General features: G+C 45.4%; 2 protein-coding genes across 2 annotated transcripts; one reads left to right on the top strand and one right to left on the bottom strand.

Annotated features, from left to right (window-relative positions):
* Positions 1–3,214: 3,214 nt before the first annotated feature.
* LOC109786990 (GDSL esterase/lipase At2g04570) lies at positions 3,215–5,207 on the top strand. Its single transcript, XM_020345552.4, has 2 exons — positions 3,215–3,721; positions 4,253–5,207. Exons 1-2 carry the CDS (start codon positions 3,323–3,325, stop codon positions 4,928–4,930), a joined length of 1,077 nt encoding a protein of 358 aa, XP_020201141.1. The 5' UTR covers positions 3,215–3,322; the 3' UTR covers positions 4,931–5,207.
* An 8,772-nt stretch (positions 5,208–13,979) lies between these two features.
* On the bottom strand, positions 13,980–14,969 carry LOC109786993 (uncharacterized). Its single transcript, XM_020345555.4, has one exon. The coding sequence runs from the start codon at positions 14,797–14,799 to the stop codon at positions 14,311–14,313; it is 489 nt and encodes a 162-aa protein (XP_020201144.1). The 5' UTR covers positions 14,800–14,969; the 3' UTR covers positions 13,980–14,310.
* Between the last annotated feature and the right edge of the window lie 691 nt (positions 14,970–15,660).

The following is a 15,660-nucleotide window of genomic DNA, read 5'->3' as shown; positions in this document are numbered from 1 at the left end:
TGTTTTTGTTTTTTTCTATATTTAAATAATTCAGTTTTGTTTCTAAATTAAAAACATTTTGAATTGTTAATTGTCAAAACCAGTTCTCAAATTCAAAAATGTTCGAAATTCAAAATAATGCACACGTTTAAAATTTTAATTAACAATTTTTAATAATGATTAACATTGTTTATATATCCAAAAAAATTAATTCGAAGAATATTTTTTGAACTTTATGAACAAATTTTGAATTTGATAACATTTTCTGAAATCAATGAAATTTTCTGTAATTTGATGAGAATTCTTGCAATTAAATTTCGACTTTTTATGAACATTTTTTAAGTCCGATGAACAAAAAATAAATTCTATGAACATTTTTTGAATTGTTGAACATTGTTTTACATTGATGAACATGGTTTTAAAAAAGAAAATTCACAAAAAAAGTGAACACCAGGAAAGTACGTAATTTCAAAGAAATGTTAGTGTATTTGAAAAACTGGTCACGATTTCAAAAAACTGTTCACAATTTTAGGAAAATTATTCATGAAATTTAAAAAGATGTTTGAAAATTGAAAACAAAAATAAAGGAAAAAGAAAAAAACACGAATTTATATGATTATCGCAAATATGAAAAAGGAATAAAAATCGAAAAAACAAAAAAAGGAAAATAGAAAATGAAACATAAAAGAAAAATAAAAGAAAAAGAAAGAAGAACCCAAAAAATAAACTGGAAAAACCGGTTGGGAATGAATTCCATTAATGGGACGGCCCAGACAAACTCCAGCACTCTCGACCTACACGCGCCCGATTGGGCATCAACTTTTCCTGCCGTGCTCCTGTCCAAACCCATTAGGCGAATGGTCGAGCATTTTAGTAATTTTTAGATTTTTTTTCTTTTTGAGAATCAATAATTTTTTAGATTGTCAAGCATACGGCGGAAAGGCCTATATGGGCCCGCTACATGCATTGCCCAGTTGACATCCTATTTATTATTTGAAGTAAAATGTTTATATTTATTTGATTTTGATTTTTTTGAAAAATCAGTTCAATTAATATAAACAATCATATGATTGAATACTAGAATTTCGCACACCTCAATACAGAATGATCATATATACGGAATAAAATGTTCATCTCATATTTTAAAAAGTCTTCTTGTGTTAAACATATACTCACGCATTCTTTTGTTCATCAATTTGACGAAAACTGTTCTTCGGAAATATTTGAATATATGTTCATGTACCATGTAAAAAATGTTTATGTATGTGCGGAAAAAAGGGGGTATATAAAGAACATAATAAAATGTAGAAAAGCAAACGCTAATTAAAAGTTGAAAGAAAGAAAAGGTAAATCAAAAGGTAAAAATTATGGAAATTTGAAATGAATAGAAAAAAGGAAAATGGAAGAAAGAAGAACATAAGAAAAAAAAACAGAAAAGAAAGATGTCGAACATGGACTCAACCTATAAGTGAGACTGGATGCGTGTTTCCCCGAGTATTCCATGCACTCGGCGCAGACTTAGCTAGGATTATCCCCGAGCCCTTTTTTTTAGTTGTACCCCCAAGCCTTTGGTTTGCTGCCCCGCTTGGTGACATTCTCTCCCCAGCCAGATAGTCGTGATGCGCTCCCACCCTCATGTAGGACAAAAGCTGATTCACATTTATAGAAGATCATGTTTGTTTTAGCTTTGATTGGATTCGATCACCTATAGATTCATTTTAGTGGTAAAGCTAATTATGCTCGCCACCAAAGTACACTTTGAGGTGCTTCAGCAAATTCCACTGAAAATGGGTCAAATCCAGATTCAGCTTCACTGGCAAAGTTGTTTTGAAATAGTTGTTTGTTTCATATTCTAGACTTAGTTTCACAGCCAAAGTTGGCTTCATTGGCAAAGCTGGTTTGAAATAACTGTTTGTTTTAAATTCCAGATTCAGCTTCACTGACAAAGCTAAATCTGATCCCTAAAGCTCAAACAAATAGGGCCGTAGTCGGGACTTCTCTGATTCATCTCGGCGGAGAGACAAAGCAATCATCTTTCTGTTTTTGAGATGAAATAAGTTGTTTGCACCACAATCTCCTCTCAATTTGTCGCATATTAAATTGTTCAGTGTGACATGGAAACCATAGTGAAATTTGTGGTCAACCAAACAATTGGTTCCCATTAATTCACGAGTCAATTTAGTGAAATCGCTTCAAAGACTTATATTTAGGAATGAAAGGAGTATCATCTAACGCGATCAGCACGTAGAACAACAGCTCGGGTTTACGCTGCCTACTGTCGGCGCCACCACCGATCCTCCTTGTGTCTTGAGGCAATAGGGGCATGGAGGCGTGGTGGATCCCGCCCTTGAAAGCGGGAGGGCTCTGTTTTTAGCTTTTTTTTAAGCTTGGTTAGTGTTTGTGTCCTGCTCAGAAAGGCGGGGAGGTGGCGGCTCCCTGAAGATATAATAAGATCATCCCCGCCTAGCCCCCTCCCGGCGGTGCGTCTAGCGTCGTCGGAAGGCGTGTGGAAGTGTGGCTCCGGTGGATCTCGCGGAATTGGTTGGTGTTTGTCTATGATGGATCCGGTTGGGTCCGGCCTTCGTACATGTGTCTACGGGTTGGATTCTTCTAATCGGCGCTTGTCTTCATCTGCGACGGTTGTTGTTCAGGTACACTGGTCCTATGGAGCCTTAGCTAGCACGACGACTTTTTGATAGTCTACTATAACAAGATTTGTCTGGCTCCGACGAGGAAGGAGCGATGAAGGCGACGTGCGTTCGGCTTGCTCCAGTGCTTATAGTCATTGCTAGATGGTCTACAGACCTGGATGAACTTTTATTTCTCATGTTTTTTTACTACCTTTACATTTGACAAATACATCGGAAGTTCTTCCAAAAACAACGAGGAGAAGTGGTTCCACCACGTCCCCATGTCGCCTATATGTCAATCTTGAAACACCACTCTGTACTGGATCAGATCTTTGAGTGAAAAGTCATGCAGGTGTACATGTGCACGTGATAGCTAGCATGTGTGTACTACACTAATTTTCTTCAATACAAACGTGTTATGCTTGACTAGAGTTACTACGTACGTACCTGCATTTTTCTTCTTCTTGACAGCTCTGCTCGACTACAACAATTTACTACGACACCACAGGCCAACACCAAGCTATGCACCGCACAAGGTCGCATGATACCTCACCTCCGGCTTTATTGCTCCCACTGTGCGCAGCGCCGCTTTTCACGTCCCGTCAACCAACCAACCAACCAACAATTTACACCGTCTTTGCGTCGTCACGTTCTCTCACTCTCATCAAACAGCAGCAGCAGCAGCACAGAAGTTCGCTGCGTCTCTGGCGACAATGGCGGGGGTGGCGACAATGCCGGTGGCGGCATCTAGCACGCGCTTCCTCTTGCTCAGTTTGCTGCTGCTGTCGTCGCCGGCGGTGGCGGTGGTGAGGGCGCGGGTGACGGCGCTGATCGTGTTCGGCGACTCGACGGTGGACGCGGGGAACAACAACGCCGTGCCCACGGCGGTGCGGAGCAACTTCCCGCCCTACGGCCGGGACTTCCCGGGCGGCCGCGCCACGGGCCGCTTCTGCAACGGCCGCGTCGCCACCGACTTCTACTCCGAGGCGTTCGGTCTCCGGCCCTTCGTCCCGGCCTACCTCGACCCCGCCTACGGCATGCGGGACTTCGCCGTCGGCGTCTGCTTCGCGTCCGCCGGCTCCGGCCTCGACGCTGCCACCGCCGGCGTCTTTGTGAGTGATCCCTTTCTTTTCTTTCTCATCGTGCATGCACCGTTTGCTAGCTGCTGCAGAAATACCAGTTTTTAGCTGAAAAACAAGTGCAGAAAATTAATTAAGATATAAATAAGCATCATATATACGAGTATCTAGGTCATGGTACGTACTAGTATGTTGTTGGTTGTTTGGATTTATTGGCTTTATTCATTTATTGGTTTTAAAGGGCCCATGCATGCATGTGTTGCGAAAAGTGATAGATATCGTGACTGTTAGCGTGATTCACGGCCATACATCACGCTCGCTCTCGTACTGTGTGGACTAGCTAGCAATGTAAGCTTGTGAGCACAGTACAGTGTGCTAGTAGTACCATGCATGGACCCAGTGGCATCTACAGCCAAGGCAGCTAGCAGCCGTGTCACTTGCAATCATCAAACAACAACAGCAAAAAAAAAAACACCTATGGTTAATGAAGTAAATGTATAAGTTTTTATCAAACAAGTCTAATGGAGTAAACTTTTACTGTTTTATATGATCTCGACGACGCAGTCAGTGATACCCTTGTCGAAGCAAGTGGACTACTTCAGGGAATACAAAGCCCGGCTGGCGGACCTCCTCGGCGCGGCAGAGGCTCGGGAGGTGGTCGCCGACGCCGTCTTCGCCATCAGCATCGGCACCAACGACTTCATTGAGAACTACTTCGCCCTCACGACGGCCCGCTTCCTAGAGTTCACCGTCGGCGACTACACCGACTTCCTCGTCGGCCTCGCCCGGAGCTTCCTGGTCGAGCTCTACGGCCTCGGCGCGCGCAAGATCGGCTTCACTGGGCTCGGGGCCATGGGCTGCCTCCCAATCGAGCGGGGCCGCAGGGTGATGCTCTGCATCGAGGAGTACAATGCCGCCTCGAGGTCGTTCAACGCCAAGCTCCGCGCCATGGTCGATGAGCTCACCGGCAGCCTTCCCGGCGCGCAGTTCCGGGTCGCCGAGGTGTACGACTTCTTCACCGGCATCCTGCAGAACCCGTCAAGCTACGGGTTCGTGAAGGTGGCCAGGGGTTGCTGTGGCACAGGGTTGTACGAGATGGGGTACACATGCAGCGAGTGGGACGCGCTCACGTGCGCCGATGCAAACCGGTACGTCTTCTGGGACGCCGTGCACCCGACGGAGCGGGCCAACAAGATCATCGCCGAGTACCTCATGAACACAACCTTCAGCCATTTCTTGTGATCGTTTCTTCTTCTTATATACTCTAAGGTAAGCAAAACCAGGAAATTCACGTCCCAGCTTGATTCATGTGCTACTTCTAGGCTTTTTGTGCTTAGTTTGTTCTCCTTTTTTTTTGTGGGGTAGTGCTTAGTTTATTCAGGGTGGCAGGCCATACTCCCATGATTTGACGTAGTTCCATTATTTGTAGTAATAAACTTTGTAATGATTGATGTCATTAATTGTATGCATTTTTGCTATGTAGAGACCAGAAGCAATTAAAGCTTCCATTTAAAAAAAATCCTGGCTTGAAACTGAGCAAGTCACACCAGCTTTCAGCATAGAAATTTCTTCGGCACACGTTTATATTATGCTTTTTTGGAGAGAGTACATGTTTATGTTTTTCTTAAATTAAGACAAACGTACACGTTTTATGTAAGTGTGCATCGCAAGCTCAGAACCATATAGCCAGTTTTCCCTTTTTGACGTAAGGAACTTTTTTCTTCTGAGGATACTAGGGGCGTGTTTGGTTACATTGCCGATCCAGCCTGGCCCGGCGAGTCTGGCTCTATTGAGCCGGTTTGAGGAGATGCAGACCAAAAAACCCTAGATGCACATAGTTTGGTTGCCTGCATGCCCCTAGTTGCACGAGACAACCATTTCCGACCCGGCGTTTGGTTGTCCGGATTGCATTAGGCGCACATATGACATGGTGTTTGGTTGCAACCTGCATAAGGTGTTGTCACTACTTCTAACTAGTGGTGAGCTTACCACACATAATCTGAACATGTAGCGTCATCTACTTAAACAAATGACAGTTCATCCTAACTACTATCAAATGACAGTTCAAATTATTAAGAGCCATTGGCTAAATAGGGGATAGTTCATCGGTGCTACCAGATCTTCCTCTTCCTCTCCTCTGCTTCTGCTTCTGCTTCTGCTGCTGCTTCTTGTTCTTCTTCCATCTTCTTCAAATCCTGCACTGACCTCTGTTAAGCCACATCGCCTCTGCCCACTCCAACCTTTTGTTCTTCCAAGCGTCATTGTCAAATGCCTCCACACCATGGCCGGAGCTAACAACATCGTCAGGCTCGACATCTTCCTCCTCAGACCATGAGAGTATCGAGTTTCTTCATGCTTGCTTCATGAACTTTGGGGTTTGTTAAACGTCATCCGTAAATGGGTGGCTATTACGGCGGCTTACGGGTTCATGGAAAAGTGTGTCAAGTAACTTGATAGCTCAAGATTGGGATTTGCTCCTCCGACGATGGAGAGATATCTCTGGGCCCTCTCGGTGTTACAGTATCCATCATCGTCTGGCCAGACACTTTGTGATTTGATCACGGGGATGCCGGAATACGATAACGAGAAAAGAGAACAATACCGGTAACGAGCTAACTAGCATAGTGGACAAGTTGTTGATCCACGGGAATGCCAACATGTCTCACCTCGGGTATTTGTAACATATCGCGAAGCAACAGGAATAGCACACGGCAACTGGAGGTTCACTCGAATATTTATTCGTGTGGGTATAGGGGTCAATATGGGTGTCCACGGCTCCGATGTTGATCATTGATCGGAAGGGGTTCCGGGTCATGTCTATACTTCACCGAACCTATAGGGTCACATGCTTAAGGGTCATCTATCTGCTGAATACTAGACAGGGAGTCTGAGAGAAAATCACCGAAAAAGTTTCGGACACCGAAAAGTTTCGGACAGCGGAATCGTACCGCAGAGAGAGGTCATCGGATAAGTTTCGATGATACCGAAAAGTTGTTTCGGGATACACCATTAAGTCAAATTGGTTTCGGCACATGCCTGATAATTCTTGGAGGATGCCAGAATCATTCTGGAAGCTTTTTGGAATTTTCTGAGATAAAAACCGGAAATGTTCCGGAGCTGCCGGAGCCACTTCAGATGTGTTTCGCAGATGAAAATCACTAAAACCGGAATTGTTTCGGAACGCGTTGAAAATCATTTTAGTGGGTACTGGAAATGTTCTTAGCCCACATAAATATTTTCAGTTCGATCAGACGCTGAAAAATGTCGTCGTGAATAGTGAAAATCAGCTTTATGGTTACTTTATGAAAAGCCACCTTTTGGGGCTTTGCTCCAAAAGATCTTGGGGATGACATGGATGGATAGGAGCCATTTTTTGGGCCCCTCATGGGGGTGTGGCCGGCCACATGGGGTATCCCCCTTGGGGACCCTCTTGTTCCTTGGTTTCACTCCTAGGTCCTTGTGGAAGGACTTCATTCATGTGCATTTTGGGTTTTTTGTGAAACTACCCTACCCCCTTGGGATTTCCTATAAATAGAGGTGGAGGGGCAGCCCTCCACACTCATCCCTTGCTCTCATACACATGCCATGCATTATCTGGCTTCTTCTCTCCCTCCCACGAAAAGAGTTTCGTAGAGCCGTAAGGCTGTCTGGGTTCCGGCAGGAACTAGTTCTGGACGGCGAAGCCCTGCCGGATAGATGACACCGTATGTGTGCAACTCTGTAGAGAGATCGTAGTTTCGGTCTTAGTTCGTGAGTGCCTCCCGAAGGGCTGTCCGTGTGACCGTCCGAGTTTCGAAGGTCCTCCCGAAGGGCTGTCCGAGTGACCGTTCGAGTTTCGAAGGTCCTCCCGAAGGGCTGTCCGCGACACCGTCCGGGGGGGGGGGGGGCTGTTCGACCGCCTCCCGAAGGGCTGTCTGAGGAGCAGATGAGGGTATACATCCTCGCGGTTGGGAGGTTGTAAATCCTAGCTGCGGGGATCTGCACCGCCGATCGTCATCGACTCTACTTCCCGCTGCGCTACGAGTCGGTAACGAAAAAGATCAAACCATGTATGCAGTCTCCATAGTGGTCCTGGGCTGGTGCGTAGGTCGGAAAATTTTTGTTTTCTGTCGCGTTCCCCTTCAAGATTGTGCTTGTGCAGCGGTTGCTAAAATTTTAGCCTGCATTATTTGATCTACTCATCTCCCTGGTGTACCTATAAGAGATTCCAATGCATGTTCTTTCAAGTCCTGCTTCGCTATCATATTGTTGATCCTTTTAGGCTGCATATGTGAATATTTTGAATAGTAATGAAAGTTTGGTATCTATGGTATTTCCATATATGAACCTGTCTTCAACCAGTGAACCATTGTTGTCATCTTTAGTGATTGGTTGTCCCTGCTCAGCTGCTCCTAATTCCAAGGCCAAGGTTCTTGTGATAGCCTGTGCTGAAAAAGTGTTGGAAAAGGGGAAGCAAGTTTTCTTTCGAAAAGTAAATCATTCCTGGCTTTCCATAAACACCACATGAAAGTAAGAGTATTGCTTAAAGTGGCACAGGGATTGTATGAACTAGCTAAAGTCAATATGATGGTAGTTAAAGAATCAAAGTTTTGAATCAACATATTTGTTCTAGCGTGCCAAGGCCTAGCAAACCATTCTGCTCTACCAAGCCCTACCTAGAATGTAGATCAAACTTTATCTGTCAAGATTCAAGACAAGAAGATTACATAAAGGTCGTGAGCTCCCTTCGAAGAAAAGCAGACAAGACAAGATATAAGATAGGAGAACAATGTTCCTAAGGACCTAGATTTTTTAAGGAGTTTCGCCAAGAAAATTGGCTCCATCATCCATCTAGGTTTAAATCTCAACTAATCTAGGTACCACTCCCCATTGTAATCCTCACTGAGATTAATAGGACAAATTAGGGCTATTACACCAGTAGAGGCATGAAATATATGCAACAATGTCTTGAAGATCACTTTACGAGAAACCTTGAGAATAATAAATGATGCGCAGTCTATTTACGCGAATGAAATGTGATATGTGAAACTAAAAAAATATGTGCGGGCAGTAGATTTGTCTTTGCAAGGTTTTTTTTCTTGGCATTCATTTCAATTTTGACAGCAACAAAACATGCATATAGTAGAGAGGTTTGTAAATTATTGAATTTATTGTAACTAAAATTGCTCTATATAAATATTATAAAATCATAATAACAAAAAAAATTAACTAGTGGTTAGCTACAACAACATGAGTCAATTTGACTTCATCTATTATCTTTCGAGTAACATTTTTATCGGAAAAATCAAAGTAGTGTCTTAAATGTGAGGCTGCTGATAAGACGCTTAACACGGACCCACCAACCACGGGTCATGACAGAGTCGTGTGTCTCTACTGACTAGTCTTCGAGATCATAGTAGTGAAGATATCAGAGGAAAATAAATAGTTGTCGACGGATGCTTTTAAAAAAAATCCTACGCACTGGAACTGGGCCTGAGTCGATCGGGAGCTGGAGCTGGGCTTGAGTCGAGGTCATCGAGCATAGGAGCTTTTTTCTCAAAAACGCGGAATTGTGAGTTTGTGCCAAACCGATTCAGTAATTCATGGATAAGTTTTTTTAGAACTATTCGTGGATTAGTTATAGTATGCAGACAGAGTTTACAATAAAATCAGAATAAAATTATTGTCGTAAAACCAAATCTCTATAAACGGCATCCCCACGCAAAAAAAAACATGGCATCCAAACAACACACGTTAAGTGGGGAAACGTTCCGTCACTTCCTTTTCATAAAACACCTCGCAACTAGAACTGAAAGCTATCAACCCGCAACCCCAGCAGTCAATCGCCAATCCAGTTCTCCTCGAGCAGCAGGGATGATGTTCAAGTCGATGCTCCACCAACTTTGCCAGCAGTGGGGGTGGTGGAATCTGCAGTACACCCACCAGCGCAATGGCTCGGCCCACGCACCCACGTTACAACTGTCATTATTGAATGTTTCCAACACATTCAGCACAAATACAGGTTTGCTCTGCTTAATTCGACACATTTTATGTTATATTATTTGGAGTCAATATTATTTAGAATAAGTTTTTCCTATTTATAGACAACCGAGTTAGAACAATTGACATAATTTGTTTATATGAAACATTTTTACTTATTTTTAATTTATTTTTAACTAACTAATAGTTGGTTTTACGATTGCATACCCTTTAGAAAATCATTTTTAGAGGTTAATTGTTGGTATCCCCCAATATCAACCACATACCTACATTTGTAATACTAAATCAAGATTCTTTGTTATACATCTATCATTCTAAATACATACGGTAGGACAATTTTTTACATGGAAATTATGCTATGTTTTCATAAAATCATTGGACACGTTATTAAGTTGAACTATGTCCAAATACAAGCAAAACGTACAAAATTGTGCTACTTTGATGTTTGTTTTCTGTTACTATCTTTAGATATTACTCGCAAAAAATAAACTATCTTTAGATATTGGTAGAGGATTCTACAATGTGTGTGTTTACCAAATATCCTAACGGAGCTTTAGTAGGATGAACTTACTTAGTTGTAAGGAGCAGAGAAATCTAGATCGTATGTTTCAACAACAAGTGGTTTGTACCTAAATCCCCCTCTCACCCTCGCCGACAGACAGTGGTGCACACTTCATTCTTCCATTTTCAAGTTTTTCGCCCTTGTCTTTCATGGTTTGTTATTGGTCAGTTGGAATGCATTGCTCCATACATGACCACAGAAGGATTAAGTAGTCGGCCTATATCCATGGAAGCCTTGTATTTTCTCTAAGACAAGGATTTCTTTTACTTGTGTAGCTCTCATATGAAATCATTTCATCATGAAAAAATTACACATGTAGAAGACATATGTAATTATGTATGTACACTTTTTTCTTGGGAGAAAACTGCCGATCTATTCGTCTTCAATCATGGCAGTACGACGAACACCAGAAATAATAAAAATTACATCCACACATGTAGAAGACATATGTAATTATGTATGTACACGTGGGGGAAGATCACATAACCTTTTGAACCTTATCAAAATAAATAGCAACTGCAGTTTTCAGAAAAGGCTGCATGGAGCCTGAGCCCCAAAACAAATTTCCGGTGGTATATGTCTTTAACTATGCATCGCGACCATCAACACAAAAACAGAAAGTGTGCATTTTTTTTGTTGAGATAATAAAAAACAACAAAGTGTGCATGGTGGGCTCAGCATAAAGCCAGGCCTTCTTGCTCAGGCCTGTGCATCGGGACCACAAACAGGCCCACAGATTCTACCATGATTTTCGGCCCATCCCGTATTGGCCTGCCCGCATCACCTCAAGGCGGCAAGCACTCTCATTTTCCCATTTCTTACCGGGGCTACAAGCGATCTTTTTTGTTTTTGCAAAAACTTACATGAGCAATTTTCTAACTAGAAACTAGGTGCATATGCTAAGAAAAACTACTTGCATGAAGGGAAACATTCTCATAAATTTAGAAGCACGTCTTTTTCTACGTTCCTCTATTAAGCCGATTCTGGTGTACCTCGGACATATGGGGGCAGTCTATCCTGTGACATGACAAACGAAGGAACGCAACAGATAGCTAGTAAAAAGCAGCAGAGAAGGAAGGCCGGGAGATCTAGGGATATGGGCGGAGGCATGGCAGCCAGATTTGACGATTACTCCAAACGTGCCCGTGGCATGGTCGTCCATCTACCCTGTTCGTCCTAGCTTAGAAAATGGACAAAACGCCTTTACGTGAATCCGTAGGCAGCGCACATGCGCCTCCTTGAACGCTATAAACAATTTTATTTCGCTCAAGTTGTTCATGTATCCTCTCTCTCTCTCTCTCTTTTGAGGGAATTGTTCATATATACTTTTTTTAGACTACCCACACTGGGAGTAACATAGATAGTAACATCACACATATCTAGGTTAAATAGATGATGTGGCATGCAATAAATGAAGAAAGAGATGATAGTGATAACATAGCTAGTTACTACTAGTATGAGTAACATCACACATATCAAGGCCAGATGTGTCTATAGCCTAATAAATGAAGTGTTCCATGTTACCACACATATGTTACTCCCCACTATAGAGGTAGTAACATAGACTAGTAACATGCCCATGTTACTAGTCTATGTTACTACCCATTGTGGCTAGTGAACTGTTCATGCATACTTAGTCAATCAATAATGTGTTATACACGTGGAGTAGGTATAGATTGATTTCGTTCGGGTATATTCTAGAGGCAGAATTTTTGGTGCAATCCTGCTTGTGTGGATGGAGTTTTCCAAGAGGCCACCTTGAGACGTGCGCGCCTAGCGGAGGCGGAGAGCCTCGGCATGGACGAGACGTCCCTCGGATCTGGTGACCAGATCAGAATGCATGCCTCGACACGTGTGCCCAGCTGCTGCTTATTCGTCCTCCCATGCATCCATCCATCATTCTCTGTGTAAGGTGCACCCAGATTCGCGAGCGGTGTACGTACGTACTGTACATAGGATCGGAGCAGAACGAACGTGAGTGAGCTGAATCAACGGCGGGTGGCCCGCGCCTGCTTGGAGAGAAGCTCAAAACTTTTGCCTCCGTTTTGAGGGAACCAAAAATAGAGAGAATGGATAATAAACAATGCTAATTTCAAGCTGGAGTGGAATTTGAGCTAGCCATCTGCAATAAGTGTCGTCGGATACTCCCATCTTGATTTTCACGTGGCTATGGAATCCAATCATATGCCATGGACGATTCGATTCGATGCCCTCTCACGCACACACACACTTTTGTTCCGTTCCGGTTAGCAGAAAAGAAAATGTGGTGCGTACGTATGGAGCTGTACAGTACTCACGCACACAGTAGCTTTTGGAGCGCACGCACCAGCACCACCTAACGTCGATGTACATGATGGATCCAGGCTCTCTTTCCCGCCGTGAATGCCTAGCTAGCTAGCATCCAATCCAATAGTCTTTATTCGCTTCCTTTACTAGTTTCTTTTCTTCTCCCATCTCCGGCCGCCGTGTGCGCGCGAAACTTCGCGGAAATTACAACAGTGCATGCATGCATGCAAGGCCACCTGCATGGAACCCCACGCGCTAGCTAGTACTACGTGGTAGAGCTTAGGCATGGCAACACTTGTCCGCTTTGATCATCTCGTATCCTCGTCGACCACATGGCCGGTCTGGTCTACATATGGAAGTGCATGTACACGCAGTGAAAAGATAAAAGGAAAAATAGAAGCTACTACATGCTTTGATCGATCGCGTCTTGGATCCGGCCTTGCGTCGGCCGGTGGAAAGCTATAGTCTGCGTCTGCCAGTCCATCGCTTGGTCTGAACGGCTGGCCAGCTCGTCGATCTCATCGAAAGAGTAGCTTGCGTGCAAAGGCAAAACGGGACTTGATAACTCCATGATGCATGACTACGTACGTTTCATCAGATATGCTAAAACGGCGGGATTAGCAAGCAAGCAAGAGCGAGAGAGGCGGCCGGGGCGAATTATCGGCTAGTTTGACGAGCAGCCGGCCAGTTGCCGGAATTGACTGGCCGGTTAGCTAGCCTCGTGTGTGCTGTGATGTGTTAGTTGCGACGGTACATATGGCCAGTGCGGTGTCGGTGGACACGGTCCAAGCACACCAAGCAGCCAACGTACGCACATGCGCATCTAATACTTCTTCTTGTTTACGTGAAATGCACCTGCTCTTGGACACGTACGTGTGCATGTACGTACTCGCCCTACCATGATGCATGCATGGGATGCTCGGATGCTCCTACTCATTCACTCACTCAGCATGACAGTATTTTGTTTCCTCTCCCCAAACTCCAACGTATAGCCAGCTGTGACCTGCCTTTCCGCTTTCCTCTTTTCTGATCGATTCTTTGCTTGTCCCGCGCCATCATGCCGATCGATCCATCGATCAGCAACGATCCACACGGAAACTTTCCTGCAACTCGCAACGCTCTCCACTTTTTGGGAAGTTGCAAGTCACGGGAATCGACCGGCCGGGAAAAGGCGCCTTTCCACGTCAACCTCGCACCACGCTAGCTAGCTCTTGGAAAACTAGTACTAGCTTCTACATGAACCGACCGACTAAGTTTTCGCGTCGTTGATCGATCGGCGAGTATGTACGTGGATCGTTAATTGTCTCAACGTGGTGCATCAAATTAATTTTGAGGCCATAAAATGCCTCAATCACTCGATCGTGTCATTCCAACAAGCGAGTAATGATGCACATTTTGTGAACAAATGTTGGGACCAAACGTAGTACGCGAAAACAATCACTCCCAACACGGGAAATGGGAAAGTAATAGCAACGATCGAGTATATATGCCACTACACGAGTACATTAATTATAACAAGAAAAAGGAAGAGGCACCGAGAAAAAGCACAAGATTCTTGCGATCACTAGCCACATATATTATGCTCCCAAGAAACTAGCCAGCAATATATAGTCGCTCCACTCACTACCCAAAAGCCAACTGAGCAATGAATCAATACAGAGGAATTGATGAGTACGATAGCTAAATAGTAATGGTGCCCCATTGTACATGGAGTAGTATATATCAAGAATCGACTACGAACGGAAAAGAAAAATGTGGGAGTGCTAGCTTAGCCAGTAACTGGTCGATGATCGGACTAGTAACCGACCAGGGTAGCAGCGGCAGTTACGGCGGCCACCAAGCAGAGGACGACCGCCGAGACGCTCCCCCTGGTCGCGGACGACGACGGCGGGGACCGGTAGTACCAGGGGTACCACGGCAGGATGGGGTTGGGGGGAGGCGGCGCCGGCCCGAAGTTGCCGCCACCTCCTCCGCCACCACCACCTCCCCCGCTTGCGGGAGGCTGGTAGAAGCCGGGAATGTAACCCCCGGACGGCGGCGGGTAGCTCCAGGACGACGGCGTCGGCGGCGCGTTCCCGGAGGAGGACGGAGGTGGGTACGCGTAGCCGGAGCCGGAGCCGGACGGCGAGGAGGGTGGCGGCGGGCAGTCGGCGCTGGAGGCCGGGGGCGTGGGCGGCGGCAGCAGGCACGGGTAGGGGCAGTCGGCCGGGTAGGTGTCGGCGACCGCGACGTCGAGGAGGAGCGCGGAGAAGACGAGGATCACGAGCAGCCTGTAGGACGCCATGGCTGAGACCTGAGAGGGACGGGAGTGCAGTGCGGTAGTGCGTGTGAGAGAGATGGGAGTGGGAGTGTGGCTAGCTAGCTGCGTGCGGTGGTGTGTAAATGCGGGAGAAGTGGCCAAGGTGATGGAGACGTGAGGGGGATGAAGAGGAGAGGGGAGGAATGGTCTTGGGGTTGGGTGGGCTTATAATTGGAGAGGAGGATGGAAAGGCATGGGGGTGGTTTGTGTTGTGAAGTGTACCTGCTAAATGCATGCTAATTGATTCCAATTATGGATTGTGTTGGTAAAGTAATGCTAGTTAACTCCAAGGAACCTCAAGGAGTAGTCTCAGTGCATCTCTGCAATCCACACCCTCAAAACTCCTGTAAAGCCGTCCGGACGTTCGCCATCCAATCCAACTTGGTACTACATCATCTACCCGCGTACCGGTCTGATTGTTCCAAATCTCGCAAACCTGGTGCAAAGCAGGGGACTTGTGGGCATCTGGAATGCTACCACGTACGCGTCTGACACCTCGGACACACCCAAAAACCTCTTCGCTCGAAAAACACTCCGCTCGAAGTGGTTGTCGCAAATCCATGCTCGTCAGTGCCGCTCTAGAGCGGACATCACTCCATGATATTGATGCCGGTCAAAGCGATGCGAACGGACGAGCGGGCGGCAACGCTTTAATGCCGGTGCGACGACCGAGAAGGTTACTCCAGTCGCCGCATTGAAGCCAGCTTCCCGTCCCTTCGCCTGGTCGCGCCTATAAGCACAGCTTCGGCGCCGTCAACACCATGCCGAAGTCGTTGTTCTCTACGCCAGCAGATGGCGGCTCCGGATCTCTCTCCAGATCCGAATCTTGGCGCCGCCACTATCACT

The sequence above is a fragment of the Aegilops tauschii genome, chromosome 3 (assembly GCF_002575655.3).
Source record: "Aegilops tauschii subsp. strangulata cultivar AL8/78 chromosome 3, Aet v6.0, whole genome shotgun sequence".
Taxonomy (NCBI): domain Eukaryota; kingdom Viridiplantae; phylum Streptophyta; class Magnoliopsida; order Poales; family Poaceae; genus Aegilops; species Aegilops tauschii.
Note: the sequence above shows the minus strand (reverse complement) of the source record. Positions and strands in the feature narration are given on the sequence as shown.

Coding starts and splice junctions, on each gene's coding strand:
- LOC109786990 (XM_020345552.4), top strand. CDS start 3,323: ATGGCGGGGGTGGCGACAATGCCGGTGGCGGCATCTAGCACGCGCTTC. Junction 3,722..4,252: donor CTGCCACCGCCGGCGTCTTT/GTGAGTGATCCC, acceptor TCGACGACGCAG/TCAGTGATACCCTTGTCGAA.
- LOC109786993 (XM_020345555.4), bottom strand. CDS start 14,799: ATGGCGTCCTACAGGCTGCTCGTGATCCTCGTCTTCTCCGCGCTCCTC.